General features: G+C 44.0%; 1 protein-coding gene, 1 long non-coding RNA gene and 1 pseudogene across 2 annotated transcripts in view; all 3 read left to right on the plus strand.

The window, feature by feature from the left end:
• The window catches only part of MICOS10 (mitochondrial contact site and cristae organizing system subunit 10), a 38058-nt gene that overhangs the window by 13435 nt on the left and 1379 nt on the right, over nt 1–23244 (plus strand). The window contains exons 2-3 of the mRNA XM_086325912.1: nt 21231–21278; nt 22342–22451. Coding sequence (XP_086182038.1) covers nt 21231–21278; nt 22342–22451 — 158 coding nt within the window. The remainder of the gene's footprint in view (nt 1–21230; nt 21279–22341; nt 22452–23244) is intronic.
• LOC147377281 (U6 spliceosomal RNA) lies at nt 6450–6548 on the plus strand (annotated as a pseudogene).
• On the plus strand, nt 19284–19701 carry LOC147377282 (uncharacterized). Its single transcript, XR_015136552.1, has 2 exons — nt 19284–19415; nt 19560–19701. It is a non-coding gene; the product is annotated as an uncharacterized LOC147377282 (long non-coding RNA).

Below are 23244 nucleotides of genomic sequence, written 5' to 3' on the forward strand. Positions count from 1 at the left end.
GGCCTTTCCTCACTGAATGGTTTTGGCACCCTTGTCAAAAATCATTTGACCATTTATGTTCTTGTTGTGATCTGTAGCCCTTCAGGCTTCTCTGTCCATGGAATTTTCCAGGCAGGTATACTGGAATGTGTTCCCATTTCCTGCTCAGGGCGTCTTCCTGACCCAGGGATCAAACCCACGTCTCCTGAATCTCTTGCATTGTAGGCAGACGGATTCTTTTACCACGGGATCACCTGGGAAACCTTGGCCATACCTGCAGGGGTTTATCTCTAGGCTTTCTAGTCCATTGATCTGTCTTTATGCCAGTACTACACTGGGTTGGTCGTTTTGTTTTTTTACTGTGCTGTTTGACTTCTGGGATCTTAGTTCCTCGACCAGAGGTTGAACCCAGGCCCATCAGGGAAAGTGCTAAATCCTAAGCACTGGACTTCTAGGGCCAGGACTGTGCTGTTCTTATAACTGTAGCTTTGTAGTAGGGCTTCCCGGGTAGCTCAGCTGGTAAGGAATCCGCCTGCAATGCAGGAGACCCCAGGTCAAATCCTGGGTCAGGAATTTCCCCTGGAGAAAGGATAGGCTACCCACTCCAGTATTCTTGGGCTTCTCTGATGGCTCAGACGGTAAAGAATCTGCCTGCAATGCAGGATGCCTGGGTTCGATCCCTGGGTTGGGAAGATCCCCTGGAGGAGGCCATGGCAACCCACTCCAGTATTCTTGCCTGGAGAATCCCCATGGACAGAGGAGCCTGGCAGGCTGCAGTCCACCGGGTCGCAAGAGTCGGACACGACTGAGTGTCTAAGTACAACACAACGCAGCTTTGTAGTAAGCTTTGAAATCAGAAATTATGTCTCCTGGTTTGTTCTTTTTCAAGATTATTTTGGCTATTCAGGGTCCCTTGAGATTCCATATGAATTTTAGGATAGGTTTTCTGTTTCTGTAGAAAATGTTGAACGTTTGATTTCAGAAAGAGCCCTGCAGTAGCACGAGGAGAATGAATTGGGAAGGGCCAGAGAGAGGGCAGGGGATGGGTTAGTATACTATTGCAAAGTCATGTCAGAATCGACGTGATGAGAGGTTAGAGGAGCTCAGATCCAAGATGAGGGCAGGAGTAGTGGAGGGAGACAGAGGCGATGGCGGCAGCAATGTTTACAGAACCTGATGTGGCAGTTCACGAGCCGGAGTCGCCAGGGCTGACGTCAGACCCGTGTAAGTGGAGAATGGAGCTGCGGTTGACAATCAGGAGAGGCAGGAGGGGAGCGAGCCCAAGTAACATTTTGCAGTTAATTTATTCCTGGTATGTCTTAGGTTTGCCTCTGGTTGTATGCAGCTCAGTCAACAGAGATGGAAGTTACTGCCGTGTCATCCTTCATCTTCATGAAAAGATAGGTTTTGGCCTTGTTCCTTCCATGCTGAGAGAGTATTTAGGACAGTAAATGGTTTAGCAGCTGAGCTACCTTAGAATTAATCAGCAGTTTTGTGTGTTCATCTGGTAATCAAGTAAAAGTGTATGTAGTTAAGTTGATTGTTTAAGACCATTTTAATGTTAAAAAATATACTGAAAGAAGCAATTGGATAGTCATGGAAAAAGAAAGCAAATTATTGTTTTTCTTTAAGTATCAGTTCATCTGATAAATGTGGGTTACCACGAAGTGTTGGTGGCCCACCAGAAAGTGCCCTTTGGTAGCCTGTGTTTGCAGACTGATCCCTCTCCATGGCATGGAGTGGTATCAGTTAGGCTAAACTGAAATACTTCAAAGGCTTCTGATTGTTTATAGGTTTGGTTTCAAATTAGTACATGTTAGTTGTTGAATTAGTAGTCATATTTTGTTTGTTATATGTATTTCTAAACAATGTTTGGAAGCAGGAATCCTTTTTCCACTTGCGGCAGGATTGTGAACAATGGAACGCTGTGATCTTGCTAGAGGAGGATTTTCTGTTAGTATTGTAGAATAATGTAATTAGGCCCTATATGGAACTCGAAAACAGATTTGAATTTTTGTTCTGGCTGTGGTTTTATGCTTTCCTAAAATGTGGCCTGAAACAGTTTATTAGTAAATATGCTGAATTGCTTTTTCTGGCAAGTGCATTTCAGTATCTAATCCAAGTAAAAATACAAATATTTACTTACAAAAGTCATTTGGTGTGGTAATAATTTTACCATGGCCATTGACCCACTAGTGAAATGTTAGGGCATTACTAGATTGGGTCCTGTTTATTTAAAGGCCAAGAGAGGGGAGAAGAGAGGAAGCTGACACTAACCGAGTGCCTGTTATGCCATCAGACTTGGCCCGCTGTCATACTCTCCTGTTTCTACTCTCCGAGCAGTTCAGTGAGGAAGCTTATTTATCTCTTGTTCCAGCAACAAAAATAATGCTCAGAGGTACTTGTAGAAATTGAGAGATTCATTCAAAAAATCCATATGAAAATGTAAACAACCCAAAACAAAGCAGAGAGGTTTTTTATTTTTGGCCATGTCAGGTGGCGTGGGAGGTCAGGGATTGAACCTGTGCCCCCTGCAGAGAACATGTGGAGTCTTAACCACTGGATAGCCAGGGAAGTTCCCAAAGGGATTTTTAAAAGAGAAACATTTGGAAGACTAACGTTACCTGATGTCAAGACTTACTGTGAATCTTGAGTAAACTGGACAGTGTGGTGTCGGAGAGAGGGATGCACGTGGACACCAGCGGGGTCAGCTGGTGTCTAGGAGTAGACCCTGAGTGTGTGGGGCGTTCACTGTGTATTTACTTTCGGTCGTGCTGGGTCTTTGTTGCTGCACATGGGCTTTCTCTAGTTGTGGCGCGTGGGCTTAGGTGCTCCAGGGCACGTGAAATCTTCCTGGACTGGCGGATTCTTCACCACTGAGCCACCAGGGAAGCCAGTCAATTTCATTCTTGACAAAGATGCCAAGGCAGTTTAATGGGGAAAGTAAAATCTTTTCAACAGATTGTGCTAGAGTAACTGTGTATCCATGTACAGGGAAAAAATATACCTCATTATCATACATAAAAATTAACTCAAAGATCACAAAGCTAAAACTAGATAATTCTAAAAGAAAGCTTAGGAGAAAAAGTTTTGTGACCTTGAATTCAAAAAAATTTTCTTAGATCACAGAAAGCAAAATCACAAAGAAAAAAATTATATGCTGACTGATCAAAATTTTAAACTTGCTCTTTGAAAGACACCATTAAGAGAACAAAAAAATTGCTTGTTTCAAGAAGAAATAAAGAATTCTTAAATTTCATCATAGCAGTAAGGAGATAATTCATTTAAGAAAATTGGTAAAATGTTTGAAAAGATTCTTCACAAAATAAGTTATACTAATGGCAAAAAAAAAAAGAAAAGAAATTAACATTAAGGTGTGGGGATGTGCAAATTAAAATCATAATGAGATACCACTATATACCGATTAAAATAGTTTAAAAGACTGATAACATTAAGGGTTGACTAAGATACGGAGCAACTGGAATTCTTGTGTACTCTTGATGGGAAGGTGCAATGGCAAAGCCATTTTGTAAAACTGGTAGTTTCTTATAAAGTTAAACATACCATCCACTCATTCTACTCCTGGGTATTTATTTACTCAGGAGAAATGAAAACAAGTTCACAAAAAGTCTTGTATGTGAATGTTCATAGCAGCTTTATTCACCATACCCCCAAGTGGAAAGAACCCAGATCTCCATCAACAGGCGAATGGATCAGCAAACGTGAACCATCCATAGAGTGGACTAGTCACTAATAAAAAGGAACATACATACAAAACCATGTATACAGCAACATGTATACATTTCAAAATCATTATGTTGAGTGAAATCACACAAAAGAGTATGTACTGCATGATTCCATTTCTATGTAAAATTCTAGAAGATACAAACCAATCTGTAATGACAAAGTAGATAAGAGGAAAAGGGTAGAGAGAAGGCTGGACTGCAGAGGGTCACAAGGGAACGGGGGTGGTAACAGTACTGTTTCCTGATTGTGGTGGCAGTTTCCCGTGTGTGTGTGTATGTGTGTGCGCGCGCACGCGTGCGTGTGCAGCTTCCAAACTCACTGAGTTTTACACTTTAAAAGGGTGCAGTTTATTCCACGTAAATTATACACCAAAAAGTTATTTAGAACCAAAAAAGAAAAGTGAAATGAAAGCAAAAAGATGAAATATACCCAGTGTTTGTGCAGATATAAGCAACCAGAACCTTCAGACTCAGCTTGTGGGAGCGTGAATCAGTGTGAATACTGGGAAGCTGGCGGTGTCTCCTGACGCGGACTGTGTGCGCATCTCATGACAGAGCAGCTCCGTGCCTCGGTGTGTGCCCGGCAGGCGTGTGTACATGTGTTCACCAAGTAACTTGTACTAGAACGTTTGTAGAACTTACCTAGGCATAATAGCGCCCACTGGAAGCTACCCAAATGCCCAGCAACAGAATGGGTTAGCAAATTGTGACACGATGTAATTGAATACTGTAGAGCAGTGATAATGAACAGACTGTATCTATCCATAGCCAGTGGTGGGCCAAAGCACATGCTCTGAGACTCTGTTTATGTAGGTTTAAAACCAGGCAAAACTACACTGTGCTTTGAGAAGTCAGAATCTGGTTACCCTCAGATGGAAAGTTTTGACTAGGAGAGCCCAAGGCAGACTTCTGGGGGTGTTGGGTATCCTTTGTTTCTTGCTCTGGTTCTGGTAACATGGGTGTGTTTAGTCTATGAAAACTCATTGAGTGGCACACTTAATTGCGCAGCTTTATGTATATATGTTATAGTTCATGAAAAGTTTTAAACAGACATGTACTGTCACAGAAAGGTGTCCTGATAATCATAAAGTGAGAAACGTAAATTTTAGAACATCTTGTGTGATAAATGATCCCGCTTATATAAATGGAATGATGAGCAGTAAACTTAATCCAGATTCCCTCTTGGGAGTAATAATGATGCTTGGTGCGGAGAACCATTAACTTTGTTGTAGTTACCCTAAGTTGCTTCAGTCGTGTCTCTTTGTGACCCTATGCATCATGGCCTGCCAGGCTTCTGTGGTTGGGATTCTGCAGGCAAGAATACTGGAGTGGGTTGCCATGCCCTCTTCTAGGGAATCATAATGTAAGCAAAGAAACAATGAGAACAGTTTCTGTTCAAAACATTTATTTATTGAGCTGAGTTGGTTCCTGTAGTTGAGGATTATGAATTTGTTGTTCAGTTGCCCACTCGTGCCTCTGACTCTTTGCGACCTCATGAACCATAGCACACCAGGCTTCCCAGTCCTTCACTGTCTCCCAGAGCTTCCTCAAACTGATGTCCATCGAGTCGGTGATGCCATCCAACCATCTCATCCTCTGTTGTCCCCTTCTCCTCCCACTTTTAGTCTTTCCCAGCATCCGGGTCTTTTCAAATGAGTCAGCCCTTTGCATCGGGTGGCCAAAGTGTTGGAGTTTCAGCTCCAGCATCAGTCCTTCCAGTGAATATTCAGTAATCTTTAAATAAATATCTTAAGTCTAGTTTTGTATTTAATAGAGTAGTTTAAAGTGAAAATCTCTCTAAGCTTTTCACTAACTTTGAAATTACATTCAGTTCAGTTCAGTCACTCAGTCGTGTCTGACTCTTTGCGCCCCCATGGAGTGCTGCATGCCAGGCTTCCCTGTCCATCACCAACTCCCAGAGCCTACTCAGACTCATGTCCGTTGTGTTGGTGATGCCATGCAACCGTGCCTGTCAGTGACGTTTCTCCTTGATTGACAGGTTAATGGGCTTTGCTCTTGTTGGATGTGATACACCATTGTTGGCTTTCCTTGGTTGGCCCCACTTGAATAACTTCAGTAAATCCTTAGACTTATAGAACTATCCATTATTAGAGCCGGTAGGAACTTTAGCAGTTCATTTGGTCTAGTGTTGTTTTTTATTTAATTTTTATTTGTTTATTTTATTAATTCTTATTTTAAATAAGTAAATATTTTATTTATTTATTTTAAATAAATATTTTATTTATTTTAAATAAGTAAATATTTTATTTATTTTAAATAAGTAAATATTTTATTTATTTATTTATTTTAAATAAGTAAATATTTTATTTATTTATTTTAAATAAGTAAATATTTTGTTTATTTATTTATTTTGGACCTTTGTTGCTGTGAGGGCTTTTTCCCTGTGGCAGCGCTGGGCCTCTCATGGCGCGGGCTCCTCTTGTTGTGGTGCGGGGGTTCCAGGGCGCCAGGGCCTCCGCAGTTGCGGCTCCTGGACTCTGGGGCGCGTGCTCGATAGCGGTGGCGCCCGGGCTTAGCTGTGCACGTCCAGGACGTGTGGGATCTTTGTTCCCCCGACCATCAAGTGAACCCGCAGCCCCTGTGTCACCAGGCGGATTCTTAACCACTGGACCGCTGGGGAAGTCCTGAGAAAGTGAAGTGCTTTTTAGATAGCGGGATAGAAATAAGAAATAAAGGATAAAGAAACAAATAAAGGAAAAGAGTGTAATCATTTTGGCAGCACATTCACTAATGATGCAGAGAAGATTAGCATGGCCCCTGAGTAAGGATGGCACACAGATCCACGAAGCGCTCCATGTTTTAAAAGGGGGAGGTACAAATTAGAAAAACTGGAGAAGAATATGGGATATGAAAGTATGGTCAGCCTTAATGGATGACGGGGAGCGAGCCGGGTCTGGGGCGAGGGCGGGCGGGCGGGTCACAGTGTGCCAGGCGCTGTCTAAAGGGAGGGCCTCCATCAGGTTGCTCCAACTGTGGATCTTCAGGTAGAAGTTTAAAGCTTTCTGTTAGTAGTTAGCAGTGTATGTGGGAGGAATTGAAATGCATCTCATCACTTTTTACTTCAATTTTCTTTATCCAACCTAAACCTGTATTAGGTTGCTTCGGATAATTTATAATTATTGTAACACTGACATAATTGTTGATGGATTTGTAGATCTACTTTACTTTGGCAAATGTTTATGAGTTAGAACAAATGTTTCTGGTTGTCAGAACCTGCACATATAAAGTACTCAAAATTCCTGTTTGATAGATAGATTTTAAATGATTAACTGAAGCATATGATTTGAGCAGCATAATTCACTTTTTACTAGGAAAGTAGTCCTAAGAAAGTTGCTAGTTTCTTGGCATCATTTCAGGTGACTAAATTGAAGTTAACGAGTTGTAGGAATTTTTGTTTTAACCATTTCTGCATAAGCCTGTATGTGAGCTCACAATATCCCTCTCTAATTAGAAGTAAAAACGCAATACGTTGCCGCTCTAATCTCACTTGTCCTGGCATTAGAATAAATGCTACTAATCATAAGCTTTCCCAGAGGAGATTGGCTGTGACCATTGAAAAAAACCCCAACGTTTTTCCCCTGTTCAACTGCAACTTGAACTTCATTTTATTTCAGCTCATATCTTTTGGAAGACTTTTCTTCTTCACTCAGTATATGAAAACTAAAACTTTTATTTCTTAATGTATGCAAGTCCAGTGATTTGGAGAGGTTTATTTATGGAGTTTTGAAGATTACTGATGTCTTTAAGAAAGACGGGTGGTGGTGTTCAGTCACTGAGTCATGTCCGACTCTTTGCAACCCCATGGACTGCAGCACGCCAGGCTTCCCTGTCCTTCACTATCTCCTGGAGCTTACTCAAACTCATGTCCATCGAGTCGGTGATGCCATCCAACCATCTCATCCTCTGTCATCCCCTTCTCCTCTTGCTGTTAGTCTTTGCCAGCCTCAAGGTCTTTGCCGGTGAGTCAGCTCTTCACATCAGGTGTAGAATACTACTGCAATAGAAAGTCAGCTGGGTGCTGCTTCCTAAACCTCATAGTCTTGGCCACCCTGAGAGAACCAAATTGAACAGCAAAGAAGTTGTTTGCTCATGGAAGACCCCCGCATTCAGGCAAGTCATTGCCACACTTTTGTGAATGCTGATCTGGGATAGTAGTCACCATTGGCACCAACAGTATGTTAAATGCAAAACCATTGGTATGTTTAAAACATATTTGACCCCCGTTTCCATCTCTGTGTATCTCTGTCCATGACTTAGCTAAGGATTCCTTAGCTAAGAATCATCATTAAGTGTGGTCACTCCCACTTCCCAGAAGTTCCTAAGCCCTGGTCAGAGTCCTGCCTTAACCTGTCCTGCTTACCTTTAGTACTGTCTCTTTCATTTCTGCTAAGCATGGAATACACAGAGGAGAGAGGGCTGTTGAGGAGAGACCAAAGTATGTAAGATCACGGTTTTCAGGCGGATGGCAGAGAAGAGAGAATCTGAAGTCTGGACCTAGCTCCCGCCTGGGTTACTGTCTCTGTCTTTGATGGGGCTTTTTCAAATCTGTCCTCATTGCTGTGAGTGGGCTGCTGTAAAGCACACATCTGATATGTTGTTTCCCTGCTTGGTTTCTGTCATTGCTTCTCTGTGACTTGTAATAGAGACCAAGATCCTTCACTCCAGTTCAGTCGCTCAGTCGTGTCCGACTCTGTGTGACCCCATGAACTGCAGCCCGCCAGGCCTCCCTGTCCATCACCAACTCCCGGAGTTTACTCAGACTCATGTCCATTAAGTTGTTGATGCCATCCAACCATCTCATCCTCTGTCCTCCCCTTCTCCTCCCGCCTTCAGTCTTTCCCAGCATCAGGGTCTTTTCAAATGAGTCAGTTCTTCACATCAGGTGGCCAAAGTATTGGAGTCTCAGCTTCAGCATGAGTCCTCCCAGTGAATATTCAGGACTGATTTCCTTTAAGATGGACTGGTTGGATCTCCTTGCGGTCCAAGGGACTCTCAAGAGTCTTCTCCAACGTCACAGTTCAAAAGCATCAATTCTTGGGCGCTCAGCCTTCTTTATATTCAAGATCCTTAGTTTGCTGTCAAAGACTGTCCTTCTGTATCTCCTACCTCACGCGTGGTCATTTGGCAACCAGGAGCTCCTTGAAGTCTTTCTCTTGTCGCCTTCTCTCCCACTCCCTTCTCCAACCCTCCGGGTGGCTTGGGTGCCCTTCTCAGTGCCTCTGGCTAGGTCCAGACTTCAGATTCTCTCTTCTCCACCATCTGCATGAAAAACAGGACCCTACATACTTTGGTCTCTCCTCAACACCCGGCTCCCCTTTGTGTATTCCATGCTGAGCAGAAACAGCACTTCCTGTTTGCTCATTGTACCTTGTACTTTGAGTTTCTAATTATCAGTTGATTCCAACGCTAGACCGTGAACTTAGAGTGGAAACTTATTTCCTGGGGCCTAGCATAGTGGCTGGCACACAGTGGGTGCTCAGGTCGTGTCGTGAAGGAGAAGCCGACACAGAATGTTGGCTCGGATGAATTTTGGAAGGTTGTTTCATTTCCTTTGGTAAGTCATGATGATTATAATGGTTTTCATGTCTCCGAGGAGGCCATACTGGTGGCAGAGGAATGTGGCAACTGAAGACCAGGTCTCTGGAGTCGGATGGTCTGGTTTCCAGTCCCAGACACGTGACCCGAGGCACGTTACTTCACCAATCTGTGTCTCAGTTTCCAAGTCTGTAAAATGGGGCTAATAAGAGAAGCTTGTTAAATGTGAAGGTTAAATGAGATAATTGAATCGTGGCGTCTTAAGTGCTTAGCGAATACTCTTCACTTTATTTGATATGGTTTGGTGTTCATGAAAACATTGTCGATATTGCGTTTGTATAAATCAAGTTATATTCTAGCTTTATTAAGGGAATTTTGTATTAAAAAGTTATTTGATAACTTTTAAATAGCACCAATGTTTTTATAATTATCCAGGTAGAAGTTCTCTGCAATTTCTTTCACAGCCTTCCCCACTGCACCCCCCCCAAAACCCCAGATACACATACACACACTTAATCAGTTGTTAAATCCTGTAAATTTTGCCAACAAAATGTCTCTTCCTTTCCAAGTAATCCTGCACACCTTAGTCGGATGACTCTTCCTAAAGCATAGCGTCAGTCGTGTTTTGCCTTTTTAAAAACTCTTCAGGGAAGCCCAGCCTGTTGGATTAAGTGCCGTGCAGACTCCTTGGCCCACCTCCTGGTTCTTCAGAGGCTCCGGCCCTCTCCAGCCTTGTCTCCTGCTCCCAGTGGCCCGCCTTGAGCTTCGGTGTGGCCACCCTCCCCCGTTTCCCGGCTCGAGCCCTGCTTTTCTGCAGCCACTGGGTGGGGGGTGTATCCCCCCGCCTCAGCTCTGGCTGTTGAAAGTCTACCATTTAAGGCAACTGAAATGCCACCTTCTTCTTGAAGATTAAAAACACAACAGCAGCTTCTCAGCTATACGTGCGCCCACCTTCCTGTGGACGGGCAGCGCTCTTCCTCTCTGAAAGACAAGATTCGCTTTTGTTCAGTTTTCTGGATACCTAACTTGTTACTCCTTCCTGAGCCCAAGCTTGCCATGGAAGAGACTGTCTTATTTCTTATTCTTGTTGAACCCAGTATTCTTTTTATTTTTTGCCAAGTTTGTTTATTTATTATTTATTTTAATTGGAGGCTAATTAGTTTACAATATTGTGGTGTTTTTTTTATACATTGACGTGAATCAGCCATGGGTGTACGTGTGTCCCCATCCTGAACCCCCCTCCGGCGTCCCTGCCCATCCCATCCTTAGGGTCATCCCAGTGCACTGGCCCCGAGCACCCTGTCTCATGCATCGAATCTGGACTGGCGATCTGTTTCACATATGGTAATATACATGTTTCAGTGCTATTCTTTCAGATCATCCCACCCTTGCCTTCTCCCACGGAGTCCAAAAGACTGTTCTATATATCTGTGACTCTTTTGCTGTCTCGTATATAGGGTCATTGTTACCATCTTTCTAAATTCCATATATGTGTTAATATACTGTATTGGTGTTTTTCTTTCTAGTTTACTTTGCTCTGTATAATAGGTTCCAGTTTCATCCACCTCATTAGAACTGATTCAAATGCATTCTTTTTAATAGCTGAGTAATATTCCATTGTGTATATGTACCACAGGTTTCTTATCCATTCATCTGCCGGTGGACATCTAGGTTGCTTCCATGTCTTGGCTGTTCTAAACAGTGCTGCAATGAACATTGGGGTACACGTGTCTCTTTCAATTATGGTTTCCTCCATGTGTATGCCCAGCAGTGGGATTGCTGGGTCATAATTGATGAAAGTGAAAGAGGAGAGTGAAAAAGTTGGCTTAAAGCTCAACATTCAGAAAACGAAGATCATGGCATCTGATCCCATCACTTCATGGGAAATAGATGGGGAAACAGTGGAAACAGTGGCTGACTTTCTTTTTGGGGGTGCCAAAATCACTGCAGATGGTGACTGCAGCCATGAAATTAAAAGATGCTTACTCCTTGGAAGGAAAGTTATGACCAACCTAGATAGCATATTCAAAAGCAGAGACATTACTTTGTCAACAAAGGTCCGTCTAGTCAAGGCTATGGTTTTTCCAGTGGTCATGTATGGATGTGAGAGTTGGACTGTGAAGAAAGCTGAGCGCCAAAGAATTGATGCTTTTGAACTGTGGTGTTGGAGAAGACTCTTGAGAGTCCCTTGGACTGCAAGGAGATCAGTCCTGGGTGTTCTTTGGAAGGAATGATGCTAAAGCTGAAACTCCAGTACTTTGGCCACCTCATGGGAAGAGTTGACTCATTGGAAAAGACTGATTCTGGGAGGGATTGGGGGCAGGAGGAGAAGGGGACAACAGAGGATGAGATGGCTGAATGGCATCACCGACTTGATGGATGTGAGTTTGAGTGAACTTCGGGAGTTGGTGATGGACAGGGAGGCCTGGCGTACTGCGATTCATGGGGTCACAAAGAGTCGGACATGACTGAGCAACTGAACTGAACTGATGGCAGTTCTATTTCCAGTTTTTTAAAGAATCTCCACACTGTTCTCCATAGTGGCTGTACCAGTTTGCATTCCCACCAACAGTATAAGAGAGTTCCCTTTTCTCCTCACCCTCTCCAGCATTGATTGATTGTAGACTTTTTCATAGCAGCCCTTCTGACCGGCGTGAGATGGTACCTCATTGTGGTTTTGATTTGCATTTCTCTGATAATGAGTGATGTTGAGCATCTTTTCATGTGTGTGTTAGCCATCTGTATGTCTTCTTTGGCGAAATGTCTGTTTAGTTCTTTGGCCCATTTTTTGATTGTGGACCCAGTGTTCTTGCCCTTCAGTGCTCAGTAAGTATTTGTTCTTGAAATGCTTTTTGTGGGAGAAGAATACATTTATAATTACTGTGTGCAATGCACTGTTCTTCCAGGCTTTTTACATGTTATGTTGTTTCATCCTTGCTCTTCTTCCCCAGTTAGAGATAGGCACTGTTAGTATTCCTATTTTCAGTACAAAGAAGCTGTTGCCTAGAGAGGGTATATAAATTGTCCAAGGAAGGGACAGACCACTAGTAGGTAACCAGTATTCTCAATCCTGTTTAACCTGTTTTACCCCCAAATCTACATAACACTGTAGCTGAAATGTAACCACTGTGTATCCACTACCCACTTTTTGAAAATAAGCACTACATACCCCAAGAGAAAAGAAATTTATCCTTAGTGCTTCCTACTTAATAAATGCTAATAAATGTAGGTTAAGGAAATGTGTAAGGAAAAGAAACTGTCGGTCTTGTTTCCCTGTTGATTTTTCATTTGGACCAAGAAGGAAACCACACGACAGCCCTCGTGATGCACACGAGGGCACAGTGCGGCCCTGAGTTGCCTCTTGACGTCCCAGGGAGGAGACTGCAGGCGCTGATGTTGATGGGCGGGGGGTAGGGAGGGAAGGCACTTCTCTCTCCAGCCAGTGTCCAGAAGGAAGCGCCTCCCAGCTTGGCTTGGTGCCGGTGTCTCCTTGATGCTAAGTAATTTGGGGCGGGGGTTGTTGTCATCCTTGATAAATCGGACATCTGTGGTTTCTGTTGTTTTCTTGAGGGATTAAAGAGTCACGCAGTCATAAATTACCCATGCAAAGCACTACCATCCAGAAAATCCAGAAAAACACTTTGTTGTGCTATGTAACAATAGACTGGTCTCCCTGCAGCTCTTCTGACTGACCTCTCCCTGAGCGTTTTCTCTGCCAGTAGAAAAGAGCCATGACCTGGAGTCAAACAGCGTGGGTTTGTGTTCTCTTTCGTAGTTGTGTGTTCTTGGGTAACTCACCTAACCCCTTTCTTTACATTGTTTCCTCTTCCGTAAGTCAGGATCATAATACACCTCATAGGTGGTTCTGTGGTTCAAATGAAATAACATGCCGGGGTCCAGCCCCGGTGGATCCAGGGAATTCGAAGCGGGGACGGCGTCGTCGAGGTCAGGAAACAACTGCTTAATTAAATGTTTATTAAGGATATAAAGAGTGGTGCAATAAGGATAGCTCAGCGAAGAAATTCAGTGAAGAAAAGAGGCTGAATAAAATTCCAAAGCAGGGAATTTACGTCACCTACGAAGGCTGCAGGCGTCCTCCCGTTCTCCCGAAGGAGAGGAGACACTAAGGCCTCCCCGGTCAGATCTTAGAAGCCCAAGCAAAATTAGTAGGACGAGCTTCCCCACCTCAGAGGAAAAATTCAGCCAGAAGGTGAAAGAAAGAACGACATGGGGAGACCAAATTTCGATGAACAAAAAGGGCGTACTTTATTTTCCAAAGTAGTTTTATACCTTAAGTTGTGCATAGAGGATAATGGGGGAAGGGGTAGAGTCATGCAAGGACAGAAGTTCCTGATCCTAATCGAAGCCAGGCTTTCAGACTTATCATATGCAAAAGTTTAGGTGATTTACATCATCTTCTGGCCAGGAGGCCTGTTAACATTTTAAGAGACTTATTTTTCTCTAAAGGTGATTATTCTAAAGTCAGGTGCCAGCCTCCAAAAGGCATTGGATAAAGCTGCATTCCTATAGGGCAAAGGTGAGGTGGGCTCAATCAAGAAAAGAATTAACTCAAGGGTCCAAGGTTACAAACATTGAGGCTACTACTTACATTTCTGTACACCCATTATATCAATCAATACACCGCCAAGGACACAGTAGGTAAGGGGTATGGAGACTTAGCAGCAAACATTGGCCCAACAAGTGAAAAACCCTTCACCAATACAATTTCTAATCAATCTCTTAACTACTCAAAGGAATCTGTGTTTAGACAGTTTAGAACATCTCCTGCCTCTCACAGTTGGGAGGCTCTGAACAATCACATGTGGCCGGAAAAACCTATTCAGGCAGGCTAGAGGATTTCCAAAGGAGTTTGTAGGTTGAAACACTGTCACACCCAGGAATTATTAACTGGAGCTGTAAGCTAACTCTTTTTTCAGAGAGAGGTAGTGGGGGACAGCCCCCCGTAAAGTCGGAGGTGTAGGTGACAGCACAAAGCAGAAAGTAGGCAGACTCTGGTTTTGGGGGTAGATGCTCGAGAATTTCCAGGGGGACTCCTGAGGCTCGATCCCGCCTTTGCGTATGCCGAGCCTCCTCCCTCATGACCTTTGCCACGGGTGGAGTTCCGCAGGCTGGCTCCTGGCAATAATATATGGAAACGTTGGTACATCAATGCCTGCTGCTGCTAAGTCGCTTCAGTCGTGTCTGACTCTGTGCGACCCTGTGGACAGCAGCCCACTGGGCTCCTCTGTCCACAGGATTCTCTAGGCAAGAACACTGGAGTGGGTTGCCATTTCCTTCTCCATCGTCAGTGTCTGCCACTCTATAAATGTTAGTACCTCAGAAGTGTTAGTCACTCAGTTGTGTCCCACTCTTGGCAGCCCCGTGCACTGTAGCCCACCAGGCTCCTCTGTCCATGCAGTTCTCCAGGCAAGAGTACTGGAGTGGGTTGCCATGCCCTCCAGGGGAACTTCCTTACCCAGGGATTGAACTTGGGTCTCCTGCATTGCAGGCAGATTCTTAACCGTCTGAGCCACCAGGGAATCCCAAAGCACCACTTCCCCCCAATAAATCCAGTGCATGGCACCTACAGTCCCTGGGGTTGGTCACCGAAGAGTCAGACACGACTTAGTGACTCAACAGCGGCAGAGGCTTCTTTGGTTGTGTTTTTGAAACTTAGTAATTCTGCATTTTCTTCAGTGTCCCTTTAATAGTCATCAGAGCTGCTTATTTTCCCGCATCCTCTGCCCACATGTGAATAAACTATATTTAAGTAAAATGTATACAGCCACGTTTCTTTTGTGCGTTCTTGAAAAGCCATACAGCTGTCGGCATTCTGAAGGCTGGATCGTGTGCTGTGTGCTCTCATCTGAAAGGACCCTGGTCGAGAGGTGACTTTTCTGGAAGCAGCACACCAGTCCTGTAATGGCTTCCACATTTACCTTCCGTGTCTTTACTCCTTTTGGCCGACTGCTTTACTTGTTCTGACCAGAGTCCTGGTAATTGATGTCCACCCTAGACATTCCTACAGACGTTCAGCCTCTGTATACGGGAGGCACAGGAAGGGCAAGGTCTTGTGCAATAGCCACCTTCTTAGCCTGTGGCAGTGTTGACTTGTGAGAAGCTGATTAACACCGACCGCATTTGCCATCTCTGGGCCGTTGTCTGGCACACTTTCTGGGTTGCTTCACATGACTTGGCATTTACACATGGACACCTGGGACAATCTGTCTTTGCCTCAAAGGATTAAGTAACACAGTTTGGAATTGACTTAAAACTATTTTTTTTCCCCTCATAAATTGGGCCCTGAGCATCTTTCATAAATCAGGAATGTTTCTTGGAAATGTAATTCTCACTAAATTCAGTCCCAAGGGTACTTTTCTATAAAAGCACATTCTTGTTTGTTCTGACAAATGCATTTGATGATTGTAATAGTGTTATAGAAACATGATTGAACAGGAAAGAACACCCATTATAAATAGGTCAGTTTGACATTAATCCATGTGCGAAGCATAAATACAGCTTTATTAAACACAAGGCACCTCTAGGAAAATGTTGTATTTTAAAAGCAACATGTTCTACTTCAGCAATGAATCTGAAGGAATCCCCTATTTTGTTTTTAAAAAAAATGTATTTCTATGAACAGTTGCTATTGCCTGTGAAAAAAAAGTCAGCTATGCAGAGTGGATAACAAAGATTCCAGTCTTCAGCTGTGGTTCACTGACAGTGCGATCCTCCTGTGGAGTTGTGTTTTAATGGAGGGATTAACTTTTTGTTTTGTTTTGTTTGTTTGTTTGTTTTGTATTTTTTAAAATCCAATGGACACACAAAACAAAACTGCGCTGAGAAAAACAGTTATGTTACACTTCTGACATCTTTTGAGTGTGTTTTTAGAGAGGTAGCAGACCTAACCACCATTTATTGAAGTCTGTGTCAGACTGCAGATCCTTATACTTTCCTAACACAGCGATGCTCGTAGATGAGCGTGCTGAGGGCAGGTGAGGCTAAAGCACTCGCCCTGAGGTCAGAGGGCTCTGAACTGGGCCTGTGTCCCAACAGCATCCGTGCTCTTGCGTCACACGCAGTGGGAAGGTAAGTCTCGTATTTTGGAAGCTGTGTCTTTTCTTTCTGTCATTTAAGAATAAAGTTGTTTGGCATATGGCTCCTAGACTCTTAAACTTGCTTGTAATTGCTGTAGTTTCTCATAACCTGCCATTGAGTGTGGTACTTAAGTGTGTGCTGTTCCATCTTGATATGTTATTATACAAAGTAAAATGGTAGATGTAGATCAAGATTTAGCATTGATAAACCACACATTGGACTTAGGAATTTAGGAGCTTTGTTTAAAATGTTAATAAGCTGGAGTGAGATCTTAGTTATATAATCAATTATCGATAAATAAAAGGTCTGTGGTCTTCTTTCCCCTATGATCAGTTTTTCATGGACATGTTTTTTAAGTGACTTTCTGAGGATTTTTTTTAATGCTTCCCCCAGCAGTGAGTTATTCCTCAGTTGAATGTTCGTTGACAATTACTTCTACAAAGTTGATTCCATAGGAACCTTTATTTCTCCAACTTGTTCTGCTTAGGGACTGACATCCAAAGTACATTTCTGGGACTTCCTGGCGGTCCAGTGGTTTAGACTCCATGCTCCACTGCCGGGGGCCTGGGTTCAGTCCCTGGTCAGGGAGCTAAGGCCCTGCATGCCTTGTAGGATAGCCAAAAAACCCAAACATTTGTACCTCAGGACTGCAGTCAGATTATGTGGCCTGCTGCTTAATTCTTGCTGGTTATGTTTGCTTTCTCGGTATTTCAGTAAAGTCGAGCTTTGTGATATGTGGCATGGTGACTTGTCCATGTGTCACAGTAATGGCCGTCAACATAGATCCCCCCACTACACACACATGTGGCTTGGGGTGTACACTGGTACACTGCTGGTAGTTGGTATTCTTTTAAATTTGTTATAAAATCCACTTGGGCATACGATGAGGCAGTATTTTTTTATGTAGTTAGTGGAGTGAGTTCTCTGTTGTTTGTTACTAAAATAGTATCAGATGAACTGAAAAACGTATGTTTATCTACTGGCCCATTTTATGATGTCCTTTTGGGCACTAAACATGCATTAAAGGGCCGGTTAGATTGATTCGGAGCAATTTCTTTTTGAAAGAATTTGTGCCAATTCTTTTTCCTCTCCAGAAGGAATGGTTTCAGAGCATGGCTTCTTGCCTAATGTCGATTCCATAAGGCTGCTCTCTCGGGGTGGTTTTTCTTTTTGCCTTGTTCCCTGCCTTCCCCTTGGTGGACTTTGCCATTCGGAAGATGTGTACCTACAATCAGGCATTTCTTTACTTTAGAGTTATTTGTCATTCCAGACAGCATGGGCCAAAAGAACAGGCTTAAAAGGGGAGGCAGAGTTATATAAATTTTATTCATAGTTAAATATTTGCTTCCAGGGAAGGTGAAAAATGCTTTGTACTTTTTCCTCTGGCTTTTTTCTTCTAAGAGAACTTGAAATGCAACAACAAAGAAGAAGTGGCCAAAGGCTGAGAGAACTCTCCTCTTTTTCCGTGTTGGTTTGTTTTTATTGTAAGACAAACCTTTCATGTTTTATTGTTAGGAAGTTTAAACCTGGCCTAGAGGTGCCAGTCTTTAGTGGGAACAGCTGCGGAGTTGGTGTCCCCTGATCAGGTGGGACTTTCTTTGAAGCAACATGTTGCCTTTTAAAAGAAAATTGAGCATGTGAGAACTTGAACCTGTGAAACTCGTCAGCAGTTCCACCATTGTTTATCTCTGAAATAACCGAGATAGCCGACTGAAAGTGTTGGCATTTAAACATCAGCTTCTGCGTCATTTTTTCTGAAGGGACCAGACTTGGTATTTTGTGTCTTAAAAATATAGAAATGGAGGAAAAAAAATCACTCTTTAAGAATCGAAGATGTCGCAGCTGAACTTAAGAGCATAGAGTATATACTTCTGCTTCAGGCTAGTCTGAACTGTGATTTTGATCCCAGTTTATACTTGCAAGTAAATGCCTTTAATAGGGCTTCCCTGGTGGCTCAGATGGTAAAGAATCTGCCTGAAATGCTGGAGACCTGGGTTCAATCCCTGGGACAGGAAGATCCCCTGGAAAAGGACATGGCCACCCACCCTAGTACCCTTGCCTGGAGAATTCCATGGACAGAGGAGCCTGGGGTCGCAGAGAGTCGGACACGACTGAGTGGCTAACACACACACACACACACACACACACGCCTTTAATAGTAGCAGAATTGAAGTGGTCAGGCGTATACCTCAACTTGAATGAAGTGTAGAGAGGAAAGATTTTCGGCTTGTCCTGGTTGATGTGAAGCCTTTCTCCTCTTTGTGGCTGAGTGATAACCGGTAGCACTGGCTTTAGCACCACTCTTAATCTACTGTTAGGAAAAGTTGAGCGTCAGAGAGCTTTCTTTCCTTGGGGGAAAATAGAGACAGGCATGGAATCAGAGGGACAAGGAAAGTGCTAAAATATTTTCCTTTTGGGCTTTTGATTTGTTTGCCAAAAAATTGCCTTCCAGATGGAGAAGACCAAACGCTCTGATTGTGAGCCATTGTGTTTGTACTGGCCTACATCCCCATCCCACTGCCTGGTTTGAAATCTGTGGGCCAGTCCAAATTCTTTACCTCATTTTCTAGGACCAATTTACTGTCTTACTCATCTTCCAGCTGCAAGGGGGTGAGGCAGGTTACTTTGAAATGGAAGCCCATGCCATTTTAGAAAGCCAGGCAGCAGCAGACCCCTGCTGGGGAGCGGCAGTCGCGATGGCTGCGTCTCTGAAGCCCTTGCAGCACACCCTCCAGGTAGACTCGTGTCTGTGACAGGGGCGGCAGGCGAGCCTGGGGACGGATCTGAACAAGCCCAGCTGGCCCTGTGCGGGCTTGTTGCTGCCCTGGTTGCCTAGCGTCCTGGGCTGTCGCACGGGAGGCACACTTGGGTTTTGGCTGAATCCTGCTTTGCTGGCAGTAGGAATCTCGGTCCTCCAGTTTCCCTTGGGAGGCATCAGTTGTTCAGGGGTTGGCGCTGGGGGGATCTGGGCTTTGCAGTCTGGCAGACTCGGGCCCAGGTCACTGCTCTTCACCGACTGAACGTGTCCTTGAGCAGGTTATTTTCTGCATCTGGAAACTGGGGATAGTACCGTGTCAGGCTGCTGTTTGGTTTACAAGAATTTTTGGTGGAGTAGGGAGGGAATGTTGGGTACTCATGGGAGATACTGATGTTTGTTCCTTTCCCTTCTCTTTATGTCAGCCTGGAATAGGTTAACCATTGTGGTCTGTAAACTGACAGGTTTTCCATCACTTCATTAAACTGCATGGAAATCGGGATGACGCGAGAGATCTTCAGATGCTGCATTTTAAAGCTGGGCAACAGTACCTAGTGCAGGGCCTGTCGGACAGTGCAAAGGCATGGTTTGTAACTAAAATACATGTTTCTGTAGGGTACAGTCATAGGAAGGAAGCGCATCATGGCCACATGTAGAGGGTAAGAGGCTTATCAGAACTCACTCTGGGTAATAGCATAAACACTTGATCAGGCCAGCATCAGCGGGATTGTTGCACAGGTGAAGCAGAAAAGGTGTGGGTTAGCTTACTTGCTTAAGATGAAGCTGTCTGTGTCTGGAGCAGAAAGGTCAGGTTTGCTGACTGAGGAGTGCTTTGAGTGTTCACACTGCCTAGCCTACATTCATGCTTAGACAGGGAGGAGGCTCTCGGAATTCCAACAGCGCGTATTTGAAAACCGTTAAGGCAAGTGAGAATCGGACCTTTATGTGGTGCTTAATCGTGGGGAAGTTGGTCAGGGCTCTGTTGGACCGTGGGCAGACACTTAGTAAAGAACATCAGGATACTCTGAAAAGTCTGAAAACAGTTAACTGTCAAGTCTGAGGAGAAATCAGGGCTTGGCTCTCTTCCTTGGCATGTGTAACTTTACTTTTTTGATAATGGAAAAATAAGTTTATCTCAAAGTTTGGGACATGTGTCTCTACAGTATGTGAGATGATTTTTTTCCTAAAGTGATACCACAAGTAAAGTTTTATTTTAATTATTCTGCATTCATTTAAAACGTGCCTTATTAAAAAAGTACAGCTGGCGCTCGAATCTGTGATTATAGATACTATTTAAGTTGAAGTTGAGTTTATATAATTAAATACATTCATTAATGTTTTTCTTCTTTTTTAAAGAAAATAAATTATGACCATATCAACAGAATGACCAAGGTTGAGAAAGATTGGTCAAAATGAGGATTTAGCTTTTTTTTTTGGCTCCAAGCTTAAGGTTCCTGTGAAGTTTGATTTAAAATTAGGTAAAGTTTTTTTTTTCCTACCAGATCATTAAAACAGGGTTGCATCTGTTTTTTCATCTTGAAAGATGGTGGTTAAAAGTGCCCCGTGAGTCAGCGAGGAGAGGGGCCTGATGTCCACGCTTGAGGACGTGCTTTCCCCGTCTGGACAGTCTGACTTGTGGCAGCAGCTCCTCTGGATCGCTCCTTTCCATCTTCCTCAAAACGTCGCCATCACTCAAAATGCCGAAACAGCCAGGGGAGCTTCCCGCTGAGGGTGTTCACCTGGCGTGCCGGCCGTGGCGTGCCTGGGAAGGTGGCGCGGGAGCCCGAGGTGCTGGAGGCTGTCTGCAAGCCATGCGAGAGCATCTTTTCAGAACTGTTTCCTGGCTTCTCCCCCGCACCCCCGAGACTCGTCTAGACAGAATGGGGGAGAAAGTTCTTATCCCCTGGTGGGGCAGAGGGGACCGCAGGCGTAGACACGGCCTCTGACGACAAGAAGGAAGTTAGAAACGAGAAGCTCGTCTCTCTACCAAGTTAAAAACATCTGTCTTGTAGATGTTCACATTTATGAAATGTTCATTTTATTTTTGTCAAGTTACTGTTAAGGTGTTTAACATGTTTTTCCTCCCTCTTTTGTAGGTACTGGCTTTGGATTAGGACTTGTTTTCTCACTTACCCTCTTTAAAAGTAAGTGTGCCTTCCTGCCTGTGTGCATAACGTCCTAGGGTCCACGTGCGCGGCAGGGACGCTGCTGGAGGCACAGCCCCCGGCCGCCAGCATCCACGTGTGGGTTTAGGTAGGCCACTGCACAGTGAGCTAGACAGAGACCACAGGCGCAAGTGAGGCCGGAACGGGTGGGCATCTCCAGAACTCCCCCGGGCACTAAGTCAGGGTAACGGGTGGGCATCTCCAGAACTCCCCCGGGCACTAAGTCAGGGTAACGGGTGGGCATCTCCAGAACTCCCCCGGGCACTAAGTCAGGGTGCCTGATATCATTAAAAAAAAAGCCTGTACTTTATGCCAGTGAGTCATTTGGCCAAATCTACGCTCTCAAATAATTCTAATTAGTTACAGTTTTTTCTAAAGCAGCTTGAAAACAAAAGTCCTGCTGGTAATAAAAAGAAGTGGACCTGAAATAAATAGGCTTTTTGGCCAGAAATTCTCCTGAGCGAAGGGCAGGCAGTGTCCCTTTCATTCGGTGGAAGAACTTCTCAAGTTTGGCTATTGAATAGAAGCCATAGGGTCACTTTGACCTCCTTCCATGAGGAACTGGTGGGGAATACACAACTGGAGAATCCCAGTGAACCAGTGCTAGTGTGAAGTAATCGTCTATGGCATTAGCTTAAGTAAACCTCATGACTTAGTAGAAGTAAAATATGTAAATATTGGTGAAGTTCTTACATACTTTAAAAATTCAAAAGACCTTACTGGTACTATTATGATAAGGTTTAAGAATTAGTTGAAATGAGCAGATGGTTAGAACTGGCATAGAAAAGTTAACAGGCTCCACTGTGTCTGCTGTGTTCATATTGTACCACCTAAGACTTCAAGTCTGGTAGCACGGGTACTTAATCGGCACCTCCCCTGGGCTGGTGGTGAGACCCTGACAGAGACGTGTGGCATGTAACAGTCAGCAGCGTGGTGCATGCTGAATGTTCACTGAACCCTAAGCAAGTGTATTGAAGCCAGAGGAAAACTTTTATTTTCTTCTCACAGTTCCCTCTTGGGGTTTTCCTTTTCTGCTCACCAGGAAGAATGTGGCCATTAGCCTTTGGCTCTGGAATGGGATTTGGAATGGCCTACTCCAATTGTCAGCATGATTTCCAGGCTCCGTACCTTCTACACGGAAAATATGTCAAAGTACGTACAGAACTGGTACTTCTCTTTCTTCCTCCTGCCTCCTCAGAGAATTCTTTAGAGTGCAGGTAATAATAAATACGATAAATGATAAATAAACCGAGGTCTTTGTGGCACCGCTGAGCTCGTAAGTGAATTGACTTGAATCATCACAGTGAAGCAGATTCTATTAAATTCTCCTTTCTGTAGGCAGCACTCTTGTTCAGGATATCAGAGTGCCCGGTAAACATGTCACACACATTCAGGCTAAACCTAGACTCCTGAACTCAGTCGTGCTTCTGCTTTCTACTGAAGAGGGCACGTTCTTGACTGTGAGTCCCGCCCGATTCTGCTGCAGTCTTGTCTACAGATGGGTTTTTAACGACGCAAAGAAGATGCAAAAGTTTAACACTTGCCTCAAGTGAAAGGACGTATCCCGTTTCCTAAAAGTTTCTGTGCGTAGCAGCCTCCGGACGGAGGTGCTGTTTATTTTTGTATCGGGGCTTGGAACAAAGTAGGTGCTCAAATAAATGTAAAATAAATGAATGAGGTAAGTTGTGTATCTCACTAGACGCGCTGGTGGCCTCGGGGCGTCAGGCTTACTAAGGCATCACTGTCACACACCACCACCTTCATGAAGAACTTCTCCTTCTCGGGATGTGCAGAGTCGTCTGCCTTCTCGGTTAACCTCGAGCTAGAATCACTGGTCTGGGCCGCAGCGGGGCCCAGGGAAGAGAGCCCAGAAGCCAGGACACCCCGCTGTGTGCTTTCTGGGTGCTCTGGAGTTCTTCCCTTCTTTTCTCACTTATGAGGTAAT

Source organism: Bos grunniens, chromosome 2 (genome assembly GCF_055505025.1).
Source record: "Bos grunniens cultivar Pamir isolate PY7600 chromosome 2, Bosgru_T2T1.0, whole genome shotgun sequence".
NCBI lineage: Eukaryota > Metazoa > Chordata > Mammalia > Artiodactyla > Bovidae > Bos > Bos grunniens.